General features: G+C 33.6%; 3 protein-coding genes across 4 annotated transcripts; 1 reads left to right on the top strand and 2 right to left on the bottom strand.

Moving 5' to 3' along the window:
• On the top strand, positions 1-6,683 carry LOC101261899 (single myb histone 4). The gene is made up of 6 exons (XM_004235533.5): positions 1-426; positions 2,097-2,296; positions 3,494-3,578; positions 4,540-4,623; positions 5,706-6,162; positions 6,323-6,683. The coding sequence occupies exons 1-6, from the start codon at positions 277-279 to the stop codon at positions 6,352-6,354; spliced, it is 1,008 nt and encodes a 335-aa protein (XP_004235581.2). The 5' UTR covers positions 1-276; the 3' UTR covers positions 6,355-6,683.
• A 634-nt stretch (positions 6,684-7,317) lies between these two features.
• LOC101262194 (glycylpeptide N-tetradecanoyltransferase 1) lies at positions 7,318-10,198 on the bottom strand. The gene is made up of 2 exons (XM_004235534.5): positions 9,954-10,198; positions 7,318-8,914 (listed from the first exon to the last, which is right to left on the bottom strand). The coding sequence occupies exon 2, from the start codon at positions 8,887-8,889 to the stop codon at positions 7,594-7,596; it is 1,296 nt and encodes a 431-aa protein (XP_004235582.2). The 5' UTR covers positions 8,890-8,914; positions 9,954-10,198; the 3' UTR covers positions 7,318-7,593.
• Positions 10,199-16,669: 6,471 nt separating this feature from the next.
• LOC101262498 (casein kinase 1-like protein 2) lies at positions 16,670-23,226 on the bottom strand. Of its 2 annotated transcripts, none has more exons than XM_004235535.5 (14): positions 22,732-23,226; positions 22,601-22,641; positions 20,665-20,734; positions 20,418-20,566; positions 20,247-20,342; positions 20,086-20,156; positions 19,250-19,311; positions 19,088-19,151; positions 18,893-18,977; positions 18,688-18,814; positions 18,481-18,563; positions 18,341-18,404; positions 17,817-17,950; positions 16,670-17,327 (listed from the first exon to the last, which is right to left on the bottom strand). In XM_004235535.5, the coding sequence occupies exons 1-14, from the start codon at positions 22,805-22,807 to the stop codon at positions 17,037-17,039; spliced, it is 1,413 nt and encodes a 470-aa protein (XP_004235583.1). In that variant the 5' UTR covers positions 22,808-23,226; the 3' UTR covers positions 16,670-17,036. The 2 variants fall into 2 exon arrangements, with proteins under 2 accessions (XP_004235583.1, XP_069151753.1); XM_069295652.1 differs by having other exon boundaries at positions 20,418-20,592; positions 22,732-23,174.
• Positions 23,227-24,017: the final 791 nt, after the last annotated feature.

Genomic DNA, 24,017 nt, shown 5'->3' with positions numbered 1-24,017 from the left:
ATTTAAAAATAAAATAAAATTCATCTTAGCCAACATTATTTCACCTAATATAAATAAATAAACAAGGTGAAAAGGGACTCCTATAACTCTAAAATTGTCCTTGGGCGGGAGAAGTATGAGTAGGATGTAATCTGTTTCTTCAATAGAATCTGACAGTATTAACAAAATCTCGCTTCAACTCTATGGGCTTTTTCTGGAAATTTCTTTAATTCTTCTGATATACATATAGAGAGTAATAGAAAAAAATTGAGCATTAGCGAATAGCGATAGAGAGATATGGGAAATCCGAAGGTAAAGTGGACGTCGGAAGAGGAGGATGCCCTAAAAGCCGGTGTGACAAAGCACGGTAGCGGAAGGTGGAAGAATATCATCAGAGATCCTGAATTCGCCCCGATTTTGATTAATCGGTCTAACATCGACCTCAAGGTTTGTATAGCTTCTGTTTTCGTTTCCGGTTTATAATTTTATCATGATCTAGATACGGATATCGAGAATTAGGGTTGAAGTTTATTAGGTAGTCGGGCTTTGTCTAGTCCCGTTATCCGTTATCGGTATTGTTATTATTAATGTTTTTCTTCCATTTTAGTAGTACTTGTTGTTTGATTTGCTTGAGTTATCATGTTATTTGCTATCGCTACAATTGATATGTTTACTCGAGCGGATGTCTATTGGAAACAACCTCTTTACCTTCACAGGGCAGGGTAGGGTAGTTCACCCTTGGCAGACTCGGGATTGATTATATTGGATATGTTGTTGTTGTTATCTTCTTGTTTTTTTGTTTTTATTATGTCATCTCCTGTTCAGGTATTAGCTAGCCTTAATTTATACTCGAAAACTGAAAAGGACTTGAGTATGTGTTTGCCTTGATACAATCAGCAAATATCCAGGATTTGAACTCCATGGGTTCAGACTGTCTTAGCATTGAACCTATTAAAAATTTAAAATTACAGCTTCATACCTACTATTTATTGCAATGTTAGTGATTTTACACATGTACTTATACCACAGCATCGAAAATACTGTCCAGATGAACTTGATGTTATAATGCTGCATCCTACCCTGGTTACAATGTGTATAGTGGCTTCATAGCGGTTCTGTCCCAATTATTTTGGAATATGCAGTATAGTAGTATTCACCTGTCATGGGACTGCTTTTACCCGTGTCATTTTGGGCTATTGATTCATACTTTCTGGGTATTGCAACTCGGTTCTTAATCATTAGGAGGTGATACAGTCAGATTGAAGCTTCATTTCCTGTGTTGTTCATAAAGTGATGGCTTGATTGCAACTAAAGATTAGGTTTTTTAATTAATTGTTATCTCACCTTCCTTCCCCTTGACCTTCAAAGTATTTGAGTTTCATTGTTAGTGTCCTCGATTTGTCCTTTACATAGAGCCACATAGGGAAGAACATAAACTTCTGAATGGGATCTTTGTTATATTTTCGCTTTATTGCTAAAATAATTTTCACTTTCCTTTCTTTTGTTTGTCCCAAAATTAAGCTCAATTTTCTCATGATTCTTATTTTTATTCACTAGTCATTACTGAAATAAGTTTTGCTTAATACTTTTCAATCTCAAAAGTCATATGGAGCCAGTTTTAAACCTAATATACTCACACCTTAAGAAGTTACCTCTGAGTCTAGTTTGGGCCCAGTTTTCTCTAAACCAACATATAATCATGACATCCATGTGGGGTCAAAGTAAGACTACAAACTGGGGATAGAGGGAGCAGTTTTCAAAACATGGAACTCTTATTTATGTTGGTGCCTTATGTCCAAACATTGCCTCTTTCACATACATATTAAATATTTGTTTGGACGATAGAGCGAGCTTTGTTTCCTTTCGATCATTAAAATGCAATACATCAATCTAAATGAGTGTTCCAGATTGAAGGAACTCAATCAGAAAAAGGAGGGACTCTAGTTAGGGATATGCAGCGAATCTTCGCTTATGGAATTAAGATATTAATCTTGTTTGGAATTTCAACTTCTGCCAATTTACAAATGTGGCAGTCTCTCATCCAGAGTAGGATTATTTTATAATTTTTTCAGACTCAATGTGATAGTCATCAAGCTTTCTTTGTTCTCCTTGAACAGGACAAATGGAGAAATATGTGTATTTACACTGCTGGACAAGGTTCAAAAGATAAATCTATAGTTGTTCGTACAAGACCAATGGAAATAGATGCATTTGTGCCTTCCCCTATTCAAAGTCTTCCGCCTATTACTTCAGCATTTGAGAATGAAGCCATCGAGGATTCTCCCGACGTCCAACCAGAAGGCGTGAATGCTCCAAAGTATGTGGGTCATTTTGGTTTCTTGTATTACTTGTACGCTTAACTATTTCATTGTGTATTTTTTTTGAAACTGTTCTATAATTTTTTTTAATAACTGACTACTTTTCTGTTGAATTTATCAAGGCTAACCAACTGTATGCATGTTTACTATTTAATAAGTACCTCCAGGGAACAATTTTTTTTAAAACAAGCTTTTTAGTGTTTTATTGATCAGAAGCATCCGCAGCGCCTTGCCGGTTTAGAATTCGAACACAAAATGACCATACTTAAGCAATTCTTCTTATTCTTCTTCTTTCTTAGTTGAAGTTCCCCTTCTCCGGCAGCTAGATGGTAAATCATTTTTCTTCTTCTTTCTAGGTGTGTGTGGGGGGGGGGGGGGGTGGAGAGGAATTAATTATAATTTTTAAAGGAGATGTGAAGGAAATTTCTTCTCTACTCCTGATCACCCTCACCTCTTCCTCCCTACACCTCTCCAAGCAAAGGGTATGAAGGATTTAGTAGATTTCTTAGGATAAGTGTAAAGTTTTTGTCATCAGTTTTTGCTCATCCCAGTGTCCGATATGGACTGTGAATCCCCTCCCCATCATCCTTTGGATGATGTATTTTTGTGATATTTGAAATACCTTCATTATAAAAAGGATAAGGAGAGAAAGGAAGTCAACTGAAAGGAAAGAAGAAAGAGCTGAAAATGCATTTGTTCTTGTATGACAGTACTGGGTGATCTTTCATTATCTAGAAGTCAAATATATTTAATAGGACCTTTGGCAAAGCTGTTGTACAGTCTGCTATTTGCATTAGTCTTGTGTTCTTCTTTTCTTCCCCTAAATGCTTTACTATGTAAGGTCAAAATTGGAATGATGTAAATCAAAGTGGGGAGAAGCAAATAACTATTACGAAAATAAATATTTGATTATCTACATGTGCCATATTGAGGTTGATAAGGTATATTGCATGTTTTGGGCTTGGAAAGAATTGTTATAGTCAGTCTTTGTACTGCACACTTGAACTTCCTAATGAGAGCATGTGGATCTGAATTTAAAAATGCTTAGATAGAAATCTTTCTCATCCTGCTTGTATGATTATTTTTGTAAGTAGCCGATCTACTGATCCATCTTTATACCAGTTGTCGAAATTCAAACTTATTTATGCAAGTTTGCTGGCTTTCATTATATATTGATATCTCTGCCATACTTCCAGGTATAATGATATGATCTTTGAAGCTTTGTCATCCATGGGGGATTCAAATGGATCTGATCTTGGTGCCATTGTAGGATTTATTGAGGTGAGCTAGATCAGTTTATCGTTATTGCATTTAAACTTCCTTGTAAAGTCGTGCTTTATGTGACTTCATGATCATCGTGTTGACATGCTTGGTTGTGCTTCTTCTGCTTTTCAGTTGGCATCATAATGATTTCAGACTTCAAGAGGTCATTGAATTAGTCAATGCATGTTGAATTCTATATCAAATGCTTTAATTTCATAAATATCAACCTTTTTGCCATGTATACTTTCTTAGATTTCTTGAGCCATATATGGAGGCAATTCACTTTAGCAAAGAATACCTTATAATTTTTTTTTGCAAAGAATACTTCATTAGAATTAGCAAAGAATACTTGTACTTTATTTTCCGACAAATACTGGTTCTAGGTTTTGCTCTCTCTTTGCTTTCAAAAGTTCTATGACAGTTCATGTGAAATTTCCACAATGTTCAATTTCTATTGGGGGTTTGTGCTAGGCCCTTAAGGTTCTTAGTATCTTTCTAAAAAACATTGAAATTTGCCAAACCAGATAGGTTTTCCCCTTTTCAGCTTCTTTTCTTTTCGAAGTTAAATATGATTTTTTGAATAAATACAGATATGTCAACTTGTCTTTCTTCGTTAATCTGTGAACTTATGCTTCTGTGCGGTACAAGTCCCCAAGGGAATGACATAGTGGTTGGGGCATGGTAGTAATTACAATTATGACATTTTGTGTGAGCCCTCTTGCTTGATGTCCTATAAGCTTAAATATTAAACACTTAACAACTCAAATAGAGGAAGTAATGTCCTCTTGTTTGTATTTTTTTATTTGTTGATATGTCAAACTCTTGCATACGATCCATTGTATTTTTCTTAAAAAGGAAAAATGAAAAAGAGAAAGGCTGCATGGTCTTCTGGTAACTTTTTGTGAAAATCCCATTTTGATTACGATTACCATTGCACTTAAACTTTACAAAGGAAGTTGACTCTCTATTCTTACTGCAGCAACGACATGAAGTACAACCAAACTTTAGAAGAACCTTGAGTTCCAAGTTGAGAAGACTGGTTGCGCAAGGAAAACTTGAAAAGGTAAATAGTTTCTGAATTCCTTAAAGTAAGCTTCCGGGAGTAATGATGTCTTCATTTTTTACAGCCTATCTCACGTTGATGAATGACTTTACTTGTTTTACCATGCAACTTGAGGAATCTGGACAAATGTGGTTCTATTGATTTTTTTTTTTGATGAAGTAAATGTGGTTCTATTGATGCGTCTAATGCTCCGTTACGATTATTGCATCTTGAAATTGCTTTCAGTGTTATGTTATTTGTGGAAAATCTTCACCAATTATTCATCAGCGTATAGCTGATGATGAATCTTCTAAGTAGTAGTCACTGCACATGGCTTAAAGTCAGCAGCCATTGATTTATTAAGCCTGATACTAGACTTTTGAAAAAATGAAGGGTGAAACAGGTTATTTCCAAGTTCTGACTTGCAAAGTAGTTGCAGAGCCTTCGATTGGAATTCTGTTCTTTGTATTTCATGGGGTGATAACATCTTATATCCAGTTCTGTGTGACCGAAAACAAAGCTAGAGGGAAGTATAATCTTTTGGCACTTGAAGACAAGGATACCCTGTTACTCTTTTGTAAACAAAAGGGTGGAGTGGGGGTGGGGGGATTACAAATATAGTCTTCGCACTTCCGAAACCCGGAAAATCTTGCTTTGGAACACTTCTTGACATTAAGCTTAGCATTCCTCTCTATCTATTTTTTTTGAAACTGGTAACTTTAGCCTATATATCCACAGGTATACTACAACAAAAGTGTAGTTCCCCATCAAAAGTTATACAACTTACAGAATTAAAGTCTTACTCTAAACTGCTACCTATAAACAATCTAGCACATCATAGATATCTTCTGTCCTAGTTAATATATCTTGTTTACACCAAAAATAGAAAAAAGCTAAGCAGTCCATCTTGATCTTCTGTAAGCTATTCTGCCAATTTTCAAAACTCCTGCTATTTCTCTCTTTCCAGATTGTCCACCAAATACATGCCGGGACAAGTTTCCATCTCTTCTCCTTGTCAGAAGCATTGTCATCTCTATTCCAGCTGCTCAGGATTCCTTTAATGCTCCCTGGTTTCACCCATCTTTCTATTTAATGAATTGCAGGTCCAGAAGTGCTATAAGATGAAAGATGCAACATCAGAAACCAATATATCTACTCCACAACAAAATGATGTCCGGTCATGGCCAGTTCCGAATTCGGTTCCAAGACAAAGTGATGTCCTGTCTTGGCCAGTTCCGAGTTCAGCTCCAAAACAAAATGATGTCCTGTCATGGCCAGTTCTGAATTCTGCTCCAAAGCAAAATGATGTCCGGTCACGACCAGTTCCAAATATGGCTTCAAAACAAAATGATGTCCGGTCATGGCAAGTTCAAACTTCGGGTGTAAAAGTCTCCAGTGGAACAGCAGAAGAAGCTGCTAGGATTGCTGCTGACATAGTTGCTGATGCAGAAAATAAGCGTTGCTTGGAAGTTGCAGCAGTCAGAGATGCAGAAATGAAGCTAAGAATGGTTGACGATGCAGAGTCAATGTTACAAATTATCAAAGAGATCTATGAACATTGTAAGTATTCTGGTTGTTACCTAACGTGATAAATTATGTATGGTTGGTCTAGGTTTTTGATGGTTCAGTATTTAATGCAGTGATTTCCCAATCTTTGGGTTGGATTTGCTAATTGAACAAAATATTCCTTTTCTTGTTGCCTTTGTGGTGTTATTTCCAGGTTCACAAGGTGAAATTATTCTCTTGGCTTGATCACCATGTGCGATGGCTTGTATATACTGCTCGTTGAGATGCCGAGATGCTTTTCATTTTCTGATAGCAGTTGGTTCCAAACTTTAGGGTGCCAACCTATTTACTTTCCTTTAGAAGTATACTTGAGAAAAATAATGGAGCTTCAGAGACTATGATCGTTGATATCTTGTGTATCCTTCCCAGTTTAAGCTCTTTAGCAGAAACTACAGACTAGGTTATGTTTCAAATTTCAAAATCCAGTTCATAGATTTGCTATTTGACCTTTTCGCTCATGCTTTAGCGAGAGGAAGCTATATAAATAAGAAATTTTACGTTATTGGCATACAAAATCAACAGCTCTGCGGAGATATTGTTTTGCAATAATTTTGGGACTGAGGTTTCTTGTGTTGCTGTCAACGTGCTTTGGGTTTTACTTCTTAGGCTTTAAACAATTCACCGAATGGCTAACCAGGAAACACACTTTGTGCACTGGGTAAAGTGCTCTGGATACAGGTACAAGTGTTGGCAACAAAGTGAATCAACTTCACTTCTGTCATTTCAGAAACCACCTCTCCATCTACAAGGTAGTGGGGGTAAGGTCTGTGGTATGTTGTTGCATTTACTTTGAAACTGTGACAGTGATAAAATTAACTATGAGCTACAAAATAGAAATGTTGTTACAGTAACTTTGAAACTGTGACTGTGATAAGATTGTATCCCCTTTTGATCACAATGAGTTACAAAATAGAAATGAAAAACTCTTCAAATTTTTATGAAGTATACGTTTTGCTTAATATATAGTAATTATTAAGATGCTAAAAATCGTTAGGAGTCCTCTGCTTCTCCTGCGTAAATCAGCTCTATATATATCATGCTAAGAAAAGTTGCTTTCAGTTCTGTAACTATAAAAAGAACAATAGAAAGATTTGTCTGAATCTCAAAGGATGAAGTCGCACAAACTAAGCCCAATTACGATCCAAAATATTTCTGAAGGAGGTATAACACTGCTTTATTAATGTCAACTTTAATCAAGCAAGTAATGGATTTAGGAAGGACATAGAAAGATGTGATAGTTTACCCACAAAAAGAGTTGAACTGGAACTTATCCATAGTTACAATGAAACAGGCAAGATCAGGAACTACAAAGTCCAGTTGAGAGGGACAAGAGACAGATAGAGCAAAATAGAGAGTTCTACACCGAAACAAAATTACCAAAAATGCTGCTCTGTCCCCAGTAACAAACAGTTTTGTGAACTCCAACTACAAGAGTACAAGCCCAAGCTCTGATGATCTTAAAACATGCTTTGTTCGATAATTGTAGAGATAGTAGTGGAGTTTCCCATCACCGGGGCCAAACTTCAGTTCCTTTAAGAAACTATCGTTCTGCATAACATCTAGGGCATTGAAAACATCAAAGTCCTTCTGTTTTGCCACAATAAGGGCATCATTCATCAACTGAATCAATGGAGTCTTTGTAGAGACATTGTAATACGAATAAGCAGCTTTTAGAGTGGTATGATTCTGGTTACCAAGAATTGATGAAGGGAGTGTGTAAAAACTGCAGAAGTCGGTGATTTCATGAGTTTGAGGACTTTCAACCAGATAACTGTCAATAACACCTTCCTTTGGCAGAAGCCAGTGTTCCACATCATTTTCATCAAAGTCAGGTGCAACCACAAACTGCTTCAAGTAATTCCTGAGCAATCGAGTAACTGCAGGAACATCATGGGGCTCCATCTTCCTGAACCCAGGTGTGACAGTCTGATCAGGTAACTTATACAGCTTTATTGTTCGGCTCATTGTCATCCTTGCACCAAGCCTGGAAAACCCAACATCAATTAGCTTCTTTGGATTCAGAGATCTATGCCAATATTGACAGGTTGATACAGGTGTCGGTAGGACCACCCCAGCTGTATAAGCAGCTTGCCAGATATTCTCCATATGAACCCTCCTTGTGACCTCTTTTATCATAACAGGAGCAAGTCTTTTTGATCTAAGTTTCTTATGAACACAAAGGAAATTGATCTCTGCCATCATCACAACATTATCTCGAACGCGTATCCTTGCAGGTACCCCTGTAATAAAAGCAACCAACTTTTTTGAGGTCTTCACTCTGACTCCAATGTGCCAGCTCCTATAGAAACCTGGAGGGCGAAGTGCCCACCGAAGAAATTCTTTAGAGTAATTGAACCTAAACATGTTCTCATCATCCTCAACATAGTTGTTTGTTAGGAGAACATAGACTTCATTGCACATCTCCTCCGAATCCATATCACAGGTGGTCCACTCATACTGACTTGGAAGGTTGTAAGGCTCCTGCTTAACTTCTGACAGAGGAGTTGGAGGTTCAATGGGGCCTTCAGGCAAGCTTGAATCCCCAAGATCCTTGAACTGTCCCACTGGTTGGGTCTCCCAGAACTTATGTCTCTTTGCAAGCGACAGAGATTCTTGGACCTTTCGTGCCAAGGAATCAATGGCCTCATTACCATTCTCTGGAGCTAAATTATCATCAGAACTTTGGTTATGGTTCTCGGTTGACTTACTGTTGTCAGCCATTTCACCAGCTTCAGTGTATTATTCTCTGTCAATACATCATAGATTCAAAACCCAAAGCAAATGACTAAAAGAATAAGCAACAAAATACAATATAGTGGTGAGAGAGATCTGGATATTTAACTAAGCATCAGGGGGGATTAAAGGGGTTGTGGCAAGTACTTCAAATGGAATCAGTTAACAATCTTTATTAAGTGAAGTTTCTGAAGACAACAAAAGAACCATGCACTTAAATCATTTAGCTTTTTGGTGTAAAACAAATTCAATAAATAACATAGAAGTTCTTCTCAAATGTTATTAGCTTCCTCTGTTTTTTAATAGATGAATAGAATTGTAACCATAAAGACAGTTTTTGCAGTAAAATGAGAGTTTCAGCATCTACTTGATATCAAATGAACAAAAGTCACTTGTCTTTATATGTACGATTTAAACAAAAAAAGTAGCCCTAATCAGCTCAACTAGGCACCATCCCTCAAACATCTTATATATTATGTAAGGACGTTTTCTATTTGGTAATTGTGGTGTTCATGCCAGACTAATTCCACGGGATTCCCGTCTCCTGATACCTCCCCACCTCCCACGAGGAACAAGTAACTCTGTTCGACAAGACTAGCGGATTTCACTTAGTTACAACTAACAAGCAAGAATACTAATGAAGAATCCACCATACACAGAATCCATCAGAATATCAAACTGATGGATTATCATATAACAACAGGCACAGGTATTAGATCAAAGTTGATTGTCTCCAAGAAACTAAATAGTAGAATAAGCTGTATTCTAACTCTTAAACGAGCTTGAATATCTAGTTTACCAGCTAAATTACATGTTCTACAGAAACCAAATCAAACATCATTTTTCCACTATTGCATGACTTCCTATTCAAGCTAACACACACTTTATCCAAAATCATGCAGAGTGTGCTAATATATAAGAATACAGCATCAAAGCAAGATCCAAAATTCCACAATTTCAAAATCAAAAAATCAATCAACATCTTCTACATATAATAACGACAACAATAGAATTTAGTTTTCCGAGAATGGGACAGAATCAAGGAATCAAACCTAGCAGCGTCTTCGAATCCCGGCCGGCGACGGAGATCTAGGGTTTCAGAGCCGTACTGAGTTACCTGCAGGCGCACCGGAGAAAGCAAAGAATATGAAATTGTTGAAATTGGAAGAATCGAAGCTATGGATGGGAACAATATGAAACATTGAAATGGTTGAAATGGGAGATGGGCCTTATTTTTCTTATGGGCCCTTGTTCATCCTTCTCCTTTGGACCCCGGGTTTACACAAATGTCCAATTTACCATTTAAATTTGGGCCCTTATTTTAAAAGTTTTGCATATATAGCACTTGAAATTAATGATTTTCAAATAGGTGGAGGGAGATCTTGAACTTTTGACCTCGATTGTACATGAAGAATACGTCAAAGTTTAAACTTTTGACCTTAAAGCTTTGCCCCGGAGTAAGCGGGAGTAAAAAATTTAAGATCACCCATTGTTAAGGCTATTCAATGTAATTTCTTGTAAAACATTAGGTAATCGTTTTAAGTTGACAAATCTTTAGACCAGGATTATATGTTTTCTCATAGGATCTTCAATTTGTTTAATTTTTTGACGTAATTTAAAAGATCCTTTTGAGTGAAATGTTACAATGGCACATTTCTCTTCAAAGATAAAAGTACAGTTTGCATATATTCTATTCTCTTTAAATCTTACTTTATTGAACTGTACTCTGAATATATTATTATTATTTATTATTTTATCTAGAATGTTAAGATTATTTACTGAATAGTTTTTTCAAAAAGAGATGCCTAGCAAGAATTTCTTTTTATTTTTCCTATTTTAAGGAGGATATGATGGGAAGGTCCAATAAAGGATACTTTGTAATTGCTATTAATTACAAGCTCAATAAGGTTGGGTATGTGAATAGTACAAAAAAGTACATAAAAAGAGAGGAGACATTTGCTAAGATACCCAACATATCAAGTGGGACTATTACTTTGGAAATATAGTTTACCAAACTATGCACTATACATAATTATATCAATTATTTTCTTGAGCAAGTGATGCTATACACTTCAAGTTTACAGCCAACTAGTATAGTGGCAATCAATTGAGTACACCATTTATGATGCCTTTGGCATTAACCATATGTAATCATTCTCAACTATTTCATATTTTGTCACACATAGTACAAAAAAAGTAGCCAAGAGACAGATTTGCTTGCTTAATCTTGAAGCAACAACTATAGGACCTTTTAATTAACCAGAAAAAAAAACTAGTATAATTTTGGGTGTCTTTGGCGTGAATTAATAATACTCTCTCTATTCCTATTTATTTGTCCATATTTTTTCTTTTACTTATTTCTATTTATTTGTTCATTTTGACAAATCAAGAAATGATAAAAGAAAATTCCTATTATACATCATTTAAACTTTTTGAAAATTTCTAAATTTTAATTCATCTTTTTTGAAACAATAAATAACAAATAAAATTGTAACTTCACTATGATAATTATTGTTATCTTAATATGTGTGTCATTTCTAAAGTGGACAACTAAATAGGGACAAGAGGGAGTAAGTGGTTTTCTTATTTATTTTTAGGCGTTTGTTTAATGGTTAGTAAGAAAAGAAATATTGTTTCAAGAGCATTATTTATGTATAATTTAGATAATATTGTGAGACTGAACCCAATCTCGACTTGAGACTCGATTCCCGACTTCGAGTTGAAGCCCGACTTAAATCTCAACCTCCACTCAAGACCTAACTCTATTTTCAATCTCGACTCTGATGTGGATTCAAACTCCTGACCCTGATCCGATTTTTTATCTCGATGCTAACTCAGGATATGACTCTAACCCGAGTTGGGAGTTCAAACCCGTGTTGGGATCGAGAGTAGAGACCCAAAACTTGAACTGGATAACGAGGTTGAAATACAGTTTTAATTTTATTTATTATTTTATCAACAAAAATTATTTTCCTTTAATATGAAGAAAAAGAACCTATATAAAAATATCTTAAACCACTAAATATGAGAAAATTAAAAAATATTTCCATTCATATCCAACGCAACCTTTGTGTTTTGTCCATCTTTTCTCGTAATTCATGGGACAATGATGTAAAAAGGAAGAATTTATGTATAAATTTTAACAAGTCAAAAATATAATCGAGTCGCAAATAAATTGATCCAAACACATCATTTAATCGTGTTACAATTTTGATCCAATCGAACACAAATTTCGATGTCACGTCAGCTTCCCTTTCCAGACCTTCTTTCTCACCAAACCTAATCCATTTAAGTATAACCAAATTAGTTATATTGCTAATTTAACATTAAACAATTTTTACAATTATCAATTAATGTTAATTACATATGAAAACAAGCAAGCTTATTAAAAGTAGTTTTAGATCAGACTTCCTTTTTAATAACTAACTATCAAATTAAAAGTCCATATAAGCTCGCTCTTATTTGATTAGGATTTTCTACCTACTCATTTCAAAAATAGACGGCTCCGCAATGATATTATTTAAAGTTTATTTTGCGTGTGCAATAATAATTATTTATACTATACTTTAAATTATACGTTTTAAAATTTTCTATTTTAAATTTTGTGTTAGTTAATTAGACATATCATACATAAATCAAAATGGATAGAATAACGAATAATACTTCATAAAGTATCCAACTTGATAAGATAATCTAAAAAAAGCAACATAACAACTGATCTACATTGAAATTTATACTATATTTTAAATCATACGTTTTAAAATTTTCTATTTTAAATTTCGTATTAGTTGAACAAATATATCATATATAAATCGAAACGGATAGAATAACGAATAACACTTCATGAAGTATCTAACTTGATAAGATAATCCAGAAAGCAACATAACAACTGATCTACACATTTAAATTGCATTGATATAGTAAGGATTTGTTATATTATTAACGTGTGTATGTGTATATATATAGAAATATAAACTATTATTTAAATATCCTATAATATACTATACCTATGGGTAACGTACAAGTGTAATTTTTGAAGTTAAAGTCAAATGAATAGCAAAATTTCCACCTTTTAATTTATTTATAATTGACTTCTTAGATCTAATTAAAACACAATCAAGATCATAGACAAAATAATCATTTTAATTTGAAAAATGAAAGCTACCTATATTCCTCAAGAAACCAATCATTTCATTTAGATCACATTGTTTCTTAATTTGCATATCTTACTCAATTTTTTTCTTCACAAATTCTAACTCTCTTCGTAACATATTTAAAATCATAACAATAAATAATATTTTATAATATTTTACATATTTTTAATTTTAAATAATATATTTTAATTTTATATTAAATCAAATAAATTAAAACAAATAAAAAACTTTCTTTTATTTATATATATACATCTTTTATATATTGACCACAAGTAAAGAAAAGACAAAATTTGGATGTGATATTCAACAGTCAACATTGATGAAATGTGGCATGTGATTTTTTTCTTTTTATTTATTTTAAATATTCTTGGCGGCCATTGATTAGTAATAATAGAAGACAAAATAGAAAAAGAATTAAGAAACTTTCGGTCACATTCAACTAAACCTCTTCTTAAATGATACTATATTGTATTAATACGAAAGGATTTACGCGTATCAATAAGAGTTGTGATGAAATGATTAATATTTTTTTATTTTTAATTAGATATTTCATATTTTAATTATACTAGCTAAGTATAAAGCTAATTTTATTAAGAGATATCTAATTTTAAAAGTGAAATATTTTAACACAAAAACTAAATTTTAATATGAATATCAATATCGAATTAAAAAAAAAGAAAGAATGAATTTAAACAATATATAAAAAATTTTATATTAGTATACTCTATCATGTTGTAGTATAATAATATTAAATGCTTTATTTGCCAGCTTTCTAATTTCAACTTCCCATATGGGATTAATACAACTTGATAATGTCAATTTTCTTTTATTATATTGTTTACGTATATAGAAGATCACGTTTATTATTGTTGTTGTTTGCTATAACGTATAAAAGATAAATTCAACATGAAGTACTCCCTCAACAGCTCAACTATTTAATGCGATTTTATTTTGTTTATAGGCCAAGTTTATTCAAAGTTAAAAAGATACTTTTAATAAATTTATTTCAAAATTGGGGTATTTAACCATTTTTTCTTTAATTTATATACTGTGAATAAGTTAAAAAATACTAATAATAGTAGTTTCACAGTCATGTGCCCCCAGCTTATGACAATGGGTCGTTTGGTTGGTAATACTTCAATCTTTGTACTTTTTACTACTTGTTTATTTTCAAAACACAGTAAATTTTTATCAAGAAAATATGATAATTTTTTTCATATTATTTTCTCAATTTCTCAGCATTAAACATTTATTTTGTAAATTATTTTTCAAGATAATCATTTAGTAAGAATAGTTTAGTAAAATATATTTTATTTAATTATTTTTCTAAATAGAAGTATCAAAGTCAAACGATAACAAAATAAACCCAAAATACTCCCTCCATTTCTAATTATTTGTAACCATTTTTTTTATTTCAGGTGCATTAAGAAATTAGGTAAATTTATTATTTTATTTTTATTTCATTTTTTAAAACAACTTACTCACATTTGATGTTTAAATCAATTCAATACATGCATTCCATATGTTTAAATTTATCATTTACTTTATTTAATTGATATATATTTTATTTTATTAAATTACATAATAAAAAAATTAAATTAATTTGAAATAAATATCGCGAATATATTTTTTCACACATAAGAACAAAATAAAAAAATAATAGACCAAACTGTTTATAGGATGAAATATTAAAAGAGGGGAAAAGAAATTTCTCTAAAACTTTAGACCATTCCACTATTCCTATTCTAGGAAATGTCAAAGCATGCCTTTAATAAAATAAGTATTAATTTCTTCGTTCCATATTGTTTGTTATGATTATTATTTTAAAAATTAAATTATAAAATTTTTAATTAACATTTTAAGAAGTATCTTTTTATTCTATTAATACGTAAAAAGATTGTAATTTATAATACTTTTCATATAATTATAAAATATTTATTCTTTTATATTAAATTAATATAATTTAATTTAATTTTAAAAATTAATCAAATAATTCCGGAAGGAGGAAGTATGTCAAGATTTATTTACAAATATAAAAAGATGAAACCCAACTCCACCCAAAATCAAACCAATTTTTCCCTTTCTTCCTCCAAAAAAACCCCAAAAAATATCTGATAAAATGGAGAATTTTAGATCTATGTCAACAAGAGAAGGAACTATGCAAATAGAAAGTTACTATGGTAGAGGTCCAACAAATATGCAAGATTTGAGAAGTTATAGTACTAATTCTTATTATTCCTATGGAGATAAAGAAGTCAAGATTAAAAAGAGTAAAAGCAGAATCTCTTCTTCTTCTTCTGCAAGAAATTGGGCTTTTAATGATCCTGAATTACAGAGGAAAAAAAGAGTTTTTGGATATAAATCTTATGCTATTGAAGGTAAAATGAAAGGTTCTTTTAGAAAAAGTTTCAGGTGGATCAAAAATACTTGCAATCATGTTGTCCATGGAATCTGGTGATATATTTTCTTCAAAGGTTGCGTATACATTACTCTCCTCGGACTCTACTCGTAAAATTATAATGAATTTATTGTTGTTCATCTTGTATTATTGAAGAGATAAAAAGTGGGGTTCATGTTTTTCTTACGTGGTTGTAATCTTGCAAAAAAATATCAATGTTATTATATTATATACTAGTATTATATAGATTGATCTTTTATTGAGGATTGAGATTTTGGAGTTTTATGTTATATGTAATACACTTTGAAGGTGCAATTGTTAAAAGGATAATTGGAAACTTTATTTCTCTGGTTCAAAGATTTGAGTTATAGATAAATTCTTGATAAGTAGTGTGAATTTGAAAAATTATTAAATTTTAATAGGAATATCAAATACTTATTGAAAATAAATAAAAATAATATTTTAAATTGTGATCAATATCTTGTTGATGAAAAGATAATAAATTCTATATATATGTACAACAAAATAGGAGTGGTTAATGTTAGCTGTTGAAAAATAAATAAAATTGGGAGTGGTTCATACTGTCTTTAAAATCTCATGAATTGATCACTGAGTAGCACATAAAGAAAGGGTACCTTTTCTTTTTTGCTTCTTTCTACTTTTTACTTCATTTTTTCCATCTATTGGACAAAAAAAGTGAATACCAAAATAGGAATCTGCTAAAAAAATAAAAATCACATGCCTAATTTTGATCAATTAGGGGTGAAAATATCATAAATTACCGTTGGACATAAATAAATAAATATTTAGATTGAGTTGTAGAATTATTTCGCTCACTTAACAAGATTCAATTTTTAGTAGTATAACTTTTGAATTGTCCTCTTCAGAATTAACTCGAACAACTCTGAAGAATATAAAAAACAACCAAAAGAACACCACCTTCATTCAATTTTGATTTTTTTTGTTTTGTGGTACCTCTTTTTGACTACACTATCCTCAAAATATTAACACAATAAAATGTTTCGTTTTTCATCTATATAATACAGACTTCTCTCACCTACACAACACCAGAAAAAATAATCTTTTATATAGGTGTAGGAAATAATGAGAACAACATGCCATAGTGGATACATGAAACACAAAGAATAAAGACAACTTTCTCCACATTATGCCTACTAATATATGATGCAATTTAATTAAATATTAAAAAAGCACATAAACACTCAACAACTTGCAATTCAGATTCAAGCACAATGGCAAAAAGATGGGTGTAACTCCAATACAACAAGTCTCAAGTGAATATTTAGTCTCCAACCATACAAAAATACATTCATAATTCACAACATAACACCATTGAAAATGCACAGAACTCTCATAAAGGGGGATAGAGAGAGGGAGATGAGAAAAAAGAAAGTGCCAAATGTACAGAAGAAGCATATGCCAAAGATTACTAGAGGGATCTCACATTAATTTCTAGTTTTAGCCTTTCCTGATGGCAAATCGTAGCGATATACCCAAAGTTGATGCAATTTTTCTGCCAAGATTTTGCAGTAACCAGAGAGAACTGAGATAAAGCAGCAAAGCTAGTAATGCAGCCTCTCATCATTTTTGACACTTAGGCCCTCTATTCCTTTAAGGGCGGCCTCAAAGTTCTTGTCCATTCTAGTGGAGGAGCTGCGCTTCTGATCTGATGACATGACTGGTGAACTTCTCTGAGCAACACTGGAAGTTTTACGGAGCTGTCCTGGACTTGCATCTGTTTTCCGAATGTGAGAGGGATCAGGTTCAACACCGGTGATCACTGGATCACGACTGCTAGAGACAGCTGGACGCCTAGTTGATCCACTAGTGCGGAAAAAACTTGAACTAGATAACTGCAACATGAGCTCAGTCAAAATTCCTTTATTCCATTGGTTGCCAACAGAATCACAAAACATGAGTTCATTTTTTGCTTGCATTCTGCAAGCTGTAAGTTTCTCTGATCTCGTGCTACTTATATTCTCAGCTTAGCATTTATGTTGTACAAAGAAAATGTCAAAAGGATGGAAACTTTTGTGATGTTTGACAAGGAGAAAGTGCAATAAATTGATGAGACATAAATACACATAAAAAGAAACAAACAAACAAAAAAAAAGACAGGCAGGCAAAATCATAAAATCCCCTACCTCGTAAATTGAAATGACACAAAATTTATGCCATCTATAGTCTACTCGTAAAATCAAAATGCACTCATAATCTTGTGCTAACTTATGTTCTACTAAAACACAATTAGTTTGATTTAGTACTAACTACTATCATTTGAATTCAACATAAGCAGGGGGATACTTGTAAAATAACAAGACTGACAGAGTAAGAGGAGTCACCTCTTTACCCATGGATAAATCATTGGCAACTGTCCCTTTTTGCTTTGCTAAGCTCCCAGAGTTGAACTGCAGCCCCGTGTTCCTATTACGAGCAAGATTGCCTGACCAACCAGCAGGCCGACCTTCTTCACCACCTGCATAGTATGCGCAGCATGTTCTTTATAGGCCCCAATAAATAGCAAACTAGCAGATTAGGGATAGTAAACTTTCCTTAACAAACCCGGGACAGTCAAAATGACTAACATGATGAAGTAGTGAAAAATACATGTTAGTATTATCTTTTCCGTAAAAGGCTAAAGATGGCACTTATTAGGAAAGATACGAGGGATGAAATGAGTTGCACAGTAAGTAGTAAACATAAGAGGAACTTATACAAGCTCTCTGTTGCAAGTTATGTCCAAGTTTATTGTAATTTATCATCAGCAAACCGCCAATGACATTATATGCACACAGAAGTTCTAACATGTACTGATTGCATATGATCTTCTTTTATGCTTGAAGTGAAGAACACATAAGAAGCCCACCTGATGGCCTCTCAGCATTAGCAAGAGCATGAGGCATCCCGGAACTTGGTCCAGCGGTACCACCCTGCACCAAAATTTATCATTTCATTTAACATCCTGACGCCAATTAACACATAATCTGATCTACCTAAGTCACTTACAAGAGCACGAGATGGAGGATTGGCAAGCTGTGACTGCTGATATTTCAAAATGGTCCAGTCAAATACATAATCAAACTGAAAACCTGAAAGGACGAAAAAAGAGAGAAGAAAGAAAAACTGAAAAACAAACTCTTGAGCAAAACGTTAACTGAACACCTTACACTGTCTATACAGCAAGTATCATTGCATGGAAAGAAATGAGCATACCTTCACGAATGAAAAGGTCACGGAAAATTCTCTTGAGATAAGCATAATCTGGTTTATCCTCAAACCGCAGTGATCGACAGTAGTGAAAATATGATGCAAACTCTGTAGGATAGCCACGACACAATGTCTAGAAAAGGAAAATATGTGTCAGTATCATTATTAAAAATCATAGTGCTCACAAGAAAAATATTTGAACATAAAATGCCTCTATTGATGTTGAAACTTTCTTCTCACTGATCCTCTCATACTTCTGTTTCTTTGTCCCTGCTTTCAGCCCCTGCCAAGGAAGACTACACATTTTGAAATCAGTAAGTAGAAGTACCATGAAAGAAGAGCTAAAGACAAACAGAAAAAGAGAATTACACAAACAGAAAAAGAGAATTACAGGAATAGATTCTACCTTCCTCTTAAGAAGTACATTAGGACATAACCCAGTGATTCCAAATCATCCCTTCGGCTTTGTTCTATAATTGAAAGCAACAAAGAATCAAGGATGTCTTCAAGAATAAACACAATGCACAAATACGAAAGCGTACAAAAGTTTATAAAACCAAAATCTTACCGATGCCGAGGTGAGTATTCATGCTTGCATATCTGGCAGTTCCTGTCAAATTTTTGTTTTCTCTGTATTTGAATTTAGAAGAACAAAAAAATTAGCCACTCATTATCTAGAGATGCGTCGTTCCTTTAGCTAATAGAATAAATGAGAAAAGAATGCAAAAAACATTTACAGTAATGGAATTCAACTCACAAAACAAAAACTACAACTTTGACGAGCTCAAAATAGAAATAACCCACCTCAACACAAACCAACAACGAAACTCTGCTCTCACTACTCAGATTTCAATAAGTAGTGTGTCTTTTCAATAAATAATGAAAATGGTGGCACTAGATTGATGATGCCTTCACCAGTAACTTGGAGAGAGAGAGAGAGAGAATCGATGAAGGGAGCTCAAGAGAATAAGTTATAATCATACGAGAACTAACCAACTTGCCGCAATTTCAAACTAGTTGGGACTTGGGGTAGACAATATCATAATTTCACTATCTTTATGCTAGCCGTCATCTTATCGCAACTCTCCAACTTTATGTGGACATGGGAAAAAGCTATCAATTTTTGGTTTATCTCACTACCTTACTGTAGTTGGAAAGAAAAGAGGTAATCCAGAATATCATATAGAGGTACCCTGTCGTAATATAGAGGTACCTATATAGAAAATGCAGCAAAGAGACCACATAGAACTTAATACTTGCTATGAACCATCCTTCTTAGACAAACTATATCAATCCATGGAATATAAGCATTATCTTATCCTCTCTTGAAAAAGTTCAAAGGAGTTTACTATATGATTAATCAAAAATCAAAGATCATTTTTTTTGTTGGGTGGGGAAGCTTACCTATATGGAATATGCTGATGAGTGGTGGAGTCCCTAAACTTCTTAGCCAGCCCAAAATCAATGATATAGACCTATATGTAACCGATGGTAGTAGTGAATCAGTAATTAGCCCATCAGCAACAGGTGAATAACATAGCAATCAATAGTTTTGATCCCAATACCTGATTTGCACGTCTTCCTAATCCCATCAAGAAGTTGTCTGGTTTTATATCTCGATGAAGAAAAGATTTGGCATGAACAAATTCAACCCGATTTATCTAAAGATTAAATACAAATGAAAACATGTTTGAAATAGTTAAACGAAATAAACAAGTGCAGAACTTTACACCTACCATCTGGTCTGCAAGCATAAGAACAGTCTTTAGGGACAGCTTCCTACTGCAGAAGTTGAAGAGATCTTCAAGACTGGGTCCAAGTAAATCCATCACAAGGACATTATAATCTCCTTCAACTCCAAACCATTTTAAATTGGGGATTCCAGCTATCAATGTCAACAAAAAATTCCAACTGATGAAGACAGGATATAAACATTATATAGCAAAGAAGTAATACTAGCCAACAAGAAGAATGAGAAATTACTTCCTCCTTGTAGTATTTTATATAGCTTTGATTCATAGAGTAGTTGAGGATGCTTTGTCTTCACATTTTCCTGAGCAAAAGGAAACGGCAGAAGTATTCACAAACTAAAAGAATTCCACTAGTGATGGAAGATAGATAAATCAGAAGTCATAGACCACGTGTCAGCTTTAGTGCCAAAATGGAAAAGGAGCAATCAATGCCATGAGTATCATTAAAGAAATCAGAAGTCATAAGAGCACGTGTCAGCTTAAGTGCCAAAATGGAAAAAAGAGAAATCAATGCCATGAATATCAGCATGTAAAAGCAGAACTTCAGTTTACCAAATCACCACGAAATTAAAGCTGTGAAGCTGTTCTAATAATAACTACAAAATCGACAGGCAAATTCAAGACACAAATTAGGTAGCAGGAAATAATCTAACGTAAGCATATCAGCCACCAAAAGCGGCCGTGAGAAACATGTACAGTAAGTTTTTTACAAATTTATACACTTTCACGTATTTGTGGTCTTGTTATTAGTTGCTAACCCTAAATGTTTCCATGTAAAGCATCTTGAAACTCAGAACATAAGCCAGATTGTAATGGTAAGATCAGATGTCACCTCAAGTTACGAGCCTAAAATTTCCATCTCTTGCGCAGCTACATTTGGTTAATCTTGGTGATGTTTCTGATGAGCAGAGAAGCTGGTTTCATGAGCTTGCTATTTTTCACAAAAATGCTTTGTTTCAGTTTTCGGAGTTTATACTTATTTTGTTGCTGGAAATTAGTGTACAACCTTGCCTAAAATCAGTGTGCTATATAGCACTTCTATTGTTCTAGAATCTTTAGATTATTTACATCTTTTCATTTATTGCCAAACATCCTCTGATCAACGACAACAATACCAATCTATGTTGCTCGGACTCTTCAAATATGTCGACAAGTGCGTGTCTGATCCTCCAAAATTAGTGTATTTTGAAGGATCCGACACAGGTGCAGCAACATTTTTGGAGAGTCCGAGCAACTTAGATATAAATACCCAATGTAGTCCAGAAGTGGCGTATTGGGAGGATAGGATGTTTCCGGATAAACCTTCTGCTCAAAAGAAGAGTTATCGAAGAAGTATCGCACGAAAAATATGACATCAAAATAGCAAGATACGAAGTGCAGCAACAAATAGTTGTACACATTGAAGATTGAGAGACTACTTGACTACTAAATAATACTACTAATAAGGAGAGGAGGAGGCTAGCATCCTACCTGTCTCTCACACATAAAAGGCGACAACAGTCGGCTACCTACAAACAATCTACCTAATCAATGACCTCCAAATCTTCCTATCTAGGGGCATGTCCTCAGTAAGATGAGGTTGTATCGTATCCTGTCTAATTACCTCCCCTCAGTTTTTTTTGGCCTACATTTACCTCTCCTAACTCTTGCTACAACCAACCTCTCACACGTCTTTATGAGTGCATCCGTGCACCTCCTCTTTATATTCCTAGACCATCTCAATCTCGCTTGTTTGCCATAGAGGCCACTCCACCTTATCCATTTAACTTCGTTTCTAAGCATATCTCTCCTCATATGCCCATACATCCATCATAGCATCCTCATCTCCGCTACCTTCATCTTCTGAACATGAGCGTTCTTGACGGGCCAACACTCGACCCATAAAACAACGATCTTCTAATCAGTTACTAAAAATTGTGCGGCCCAACACTCGACCCATAAAACAACGATCCTCTAATCAGTTACAAAAAATTGCGCGGCGCAGATGCTTGATCTAAATGCAAGTAAGGAAAAACTTCAATAACTTCCAACTAAAAACAAATGAGAAAGACTCCAACTTTCAACTAACAGCAGCTCAAATTCCTTACTTACACAATCAGAAAGCAACAAAATACAGAATTATACCAACAGGCAAACGCAGAAAGTAAAAATCTAGGAAAAACAAATACCAGCTTAATTGCAACCTCTTCATTGGTCTGAACATTAGTCCCTAAACATCACAAAACCCAGAATTAATCAGAAAAATGAAAAAAAAAATCACAAACAGCAAAATTGAAGTAGATGGGGTTGCATAATTTACCAAGGTAGATCTCACCAAACGAACCACTTCCGATTTTCCGTCCGAGACGAAACTTATTACCAACACGAGGCTCCATTGATCGGAGGCTCAAAGATTAATTATGAAAAAAATGTAAAGGATACCCAATTATAAATGGGAAATCTTAAATCCAAAAAATGGATCTAAGAATACAAAAAATGGATTAATTAATTAGGTTTATGAAACTAGCAACGTATGGAGCAAGATGATCCATATGACTGGATAAAACAAAAAGATTGCAGATTTTAGGTATTTTTGTCTTGTTGTCCCTCTGCCTCATGGCGAAGAAACATGATGAATCTTCTTTACATATCACTGCTTCAGCTTTGCTTCTGATCCAAATTTCAATTCAATCCACCATTTTTTCTCTTTCTCTCTCAGCTTGACTATGGTGAATTGCTGATGACTTTTGTCAAAATGTGTTTGCTCTTAAAAAATATATCCCATCTTTTTCAATCAAATAATTAGTAATATTATGGCCTAACTCATCTACGGCCTTAAAGTTGTCCACATAATTCACTTAGATACCTCAACTAGGCCTAATACCGATTAAACACCTCTACTAACTCGAATTTGATTCATTTAGACACTTTTGCTGAAGTGGCACAGAAAGTGTAATTCACATCTTGGTGAACGCGTGAAGTTTATATTTTAATATTTTTCCTTTTCCTTTTTAATTTTTCCCTTTAATTTTCTCATTATTTTTTTAACAGTAACATTTTTTTTTATCTTCTTCTCTTTCACCATCTGAGACCACTTTGCTTTACAAATCCATGGTCATTTTTTATTTTATATTTACTTTTACAAATTTCATGTGTTCTTTTTTTTTTTTAATATTCTAATAATTGTCAACTTCCGAATGGAGATTGCCATTCACAATCTTTTATCAAAAAAATGAAGATGCCTTATTTATAAAAAAAATGGAAATCATCTACAGCTTCTTTGCCGGAAAAAATGAAGATCATTAATAAAATATCTTCTCTCTCTCTCTTCACCTCTCCCGCCACAAACCACCTTGATCTACGCCCCTTCTTCCTCCCAAATCTAAGTAGAAACATAAAAACAAAAAAAAAAAATACAAATTTGAAATCAAAATAAACAAAGGAAGAATGAGAATCTTTTAAGAAAACACCATCAATTTAAATGAAAATGAGCAAGAAGACATAAAAGATATTAAAATGATAAGTTTATACCTAATATATGTTAAATATCTATTTGTTCTAAATGGAGAATTAACAATGGTGGAAGGTGGAAGGTGGAGCTGTTAT

The sequence above is a fragment of the Solanum lycopersicum genome, chromosome 3 (genome assembly GCF_036512215.1).
Source record: "Solanum lycopersicum chromosome 3, SLM_r2.1".
NCBI classification, from domain to species: Eukaryota; Viridiplantae; Streptophyta; class Magnoliopsida; order Solanales; family Solanaceae; genus Solanum; species Solanum lycopersicum.
Note: the sequence above shows the minus strand (reverse complement) of the source record. Positions and strands in the feature narration are given on the sequence as shown.

Excerpts from the sequence above, each read along its gene's own strand:
- LOC101261899 (XM_004235533.5), top strand. The coding sequence starts at position 277 with ATGGGAAATCCGAAGGTAAAGTGGACGTCGGAAGAGGAGGATGCCCTA. Across the intron at positions 4,624-5,705 it reads CGCAAGGAAAACTTGAAAAG|GTCCAGAAGTGCTATAAGAT; the intron begins GTAAATAGTTTC and ends AATGAATTGCAG. Across the intron at positions 6,163-6,322 it reads CAAAGAGATCTATGAACATT|GTTCACAAGGTGAAATTATT; the intron begins GTAAGTATTCTG and ends TGTTATTTCCAG.
- LOC101262194 (XM_004235534.5), bottom strand. The coding sequence starts at position 8,889 with ATGGCTGACAACAGTAAGTCAACCGAGAACCATAACCAAAGTTCTGAT.
- LOC101262498 (XM_004235535.5), bottom strand. The coding sequence starts at position 22,807 with ATGGAGCCTCGTGTTGGTAATAAGTTTCGTCTCGGACGGAAAATCGGA. Across the intron at positions 22,642-22,731 it reads GTTTGGTGAGATCTACCTTG|GGACTAATGTTCAGACCAAT; the intron begins GTAAATTATGCA and ends TGTGATGTTTAG. Across the intron at positions 20,567-20,664 it reads TAAAATACTACAAGGAGGAA|CTGGAATCCCCAATTTAAAA; the intron begins GTAATTTCTCAT and ends TGACATTGATAG.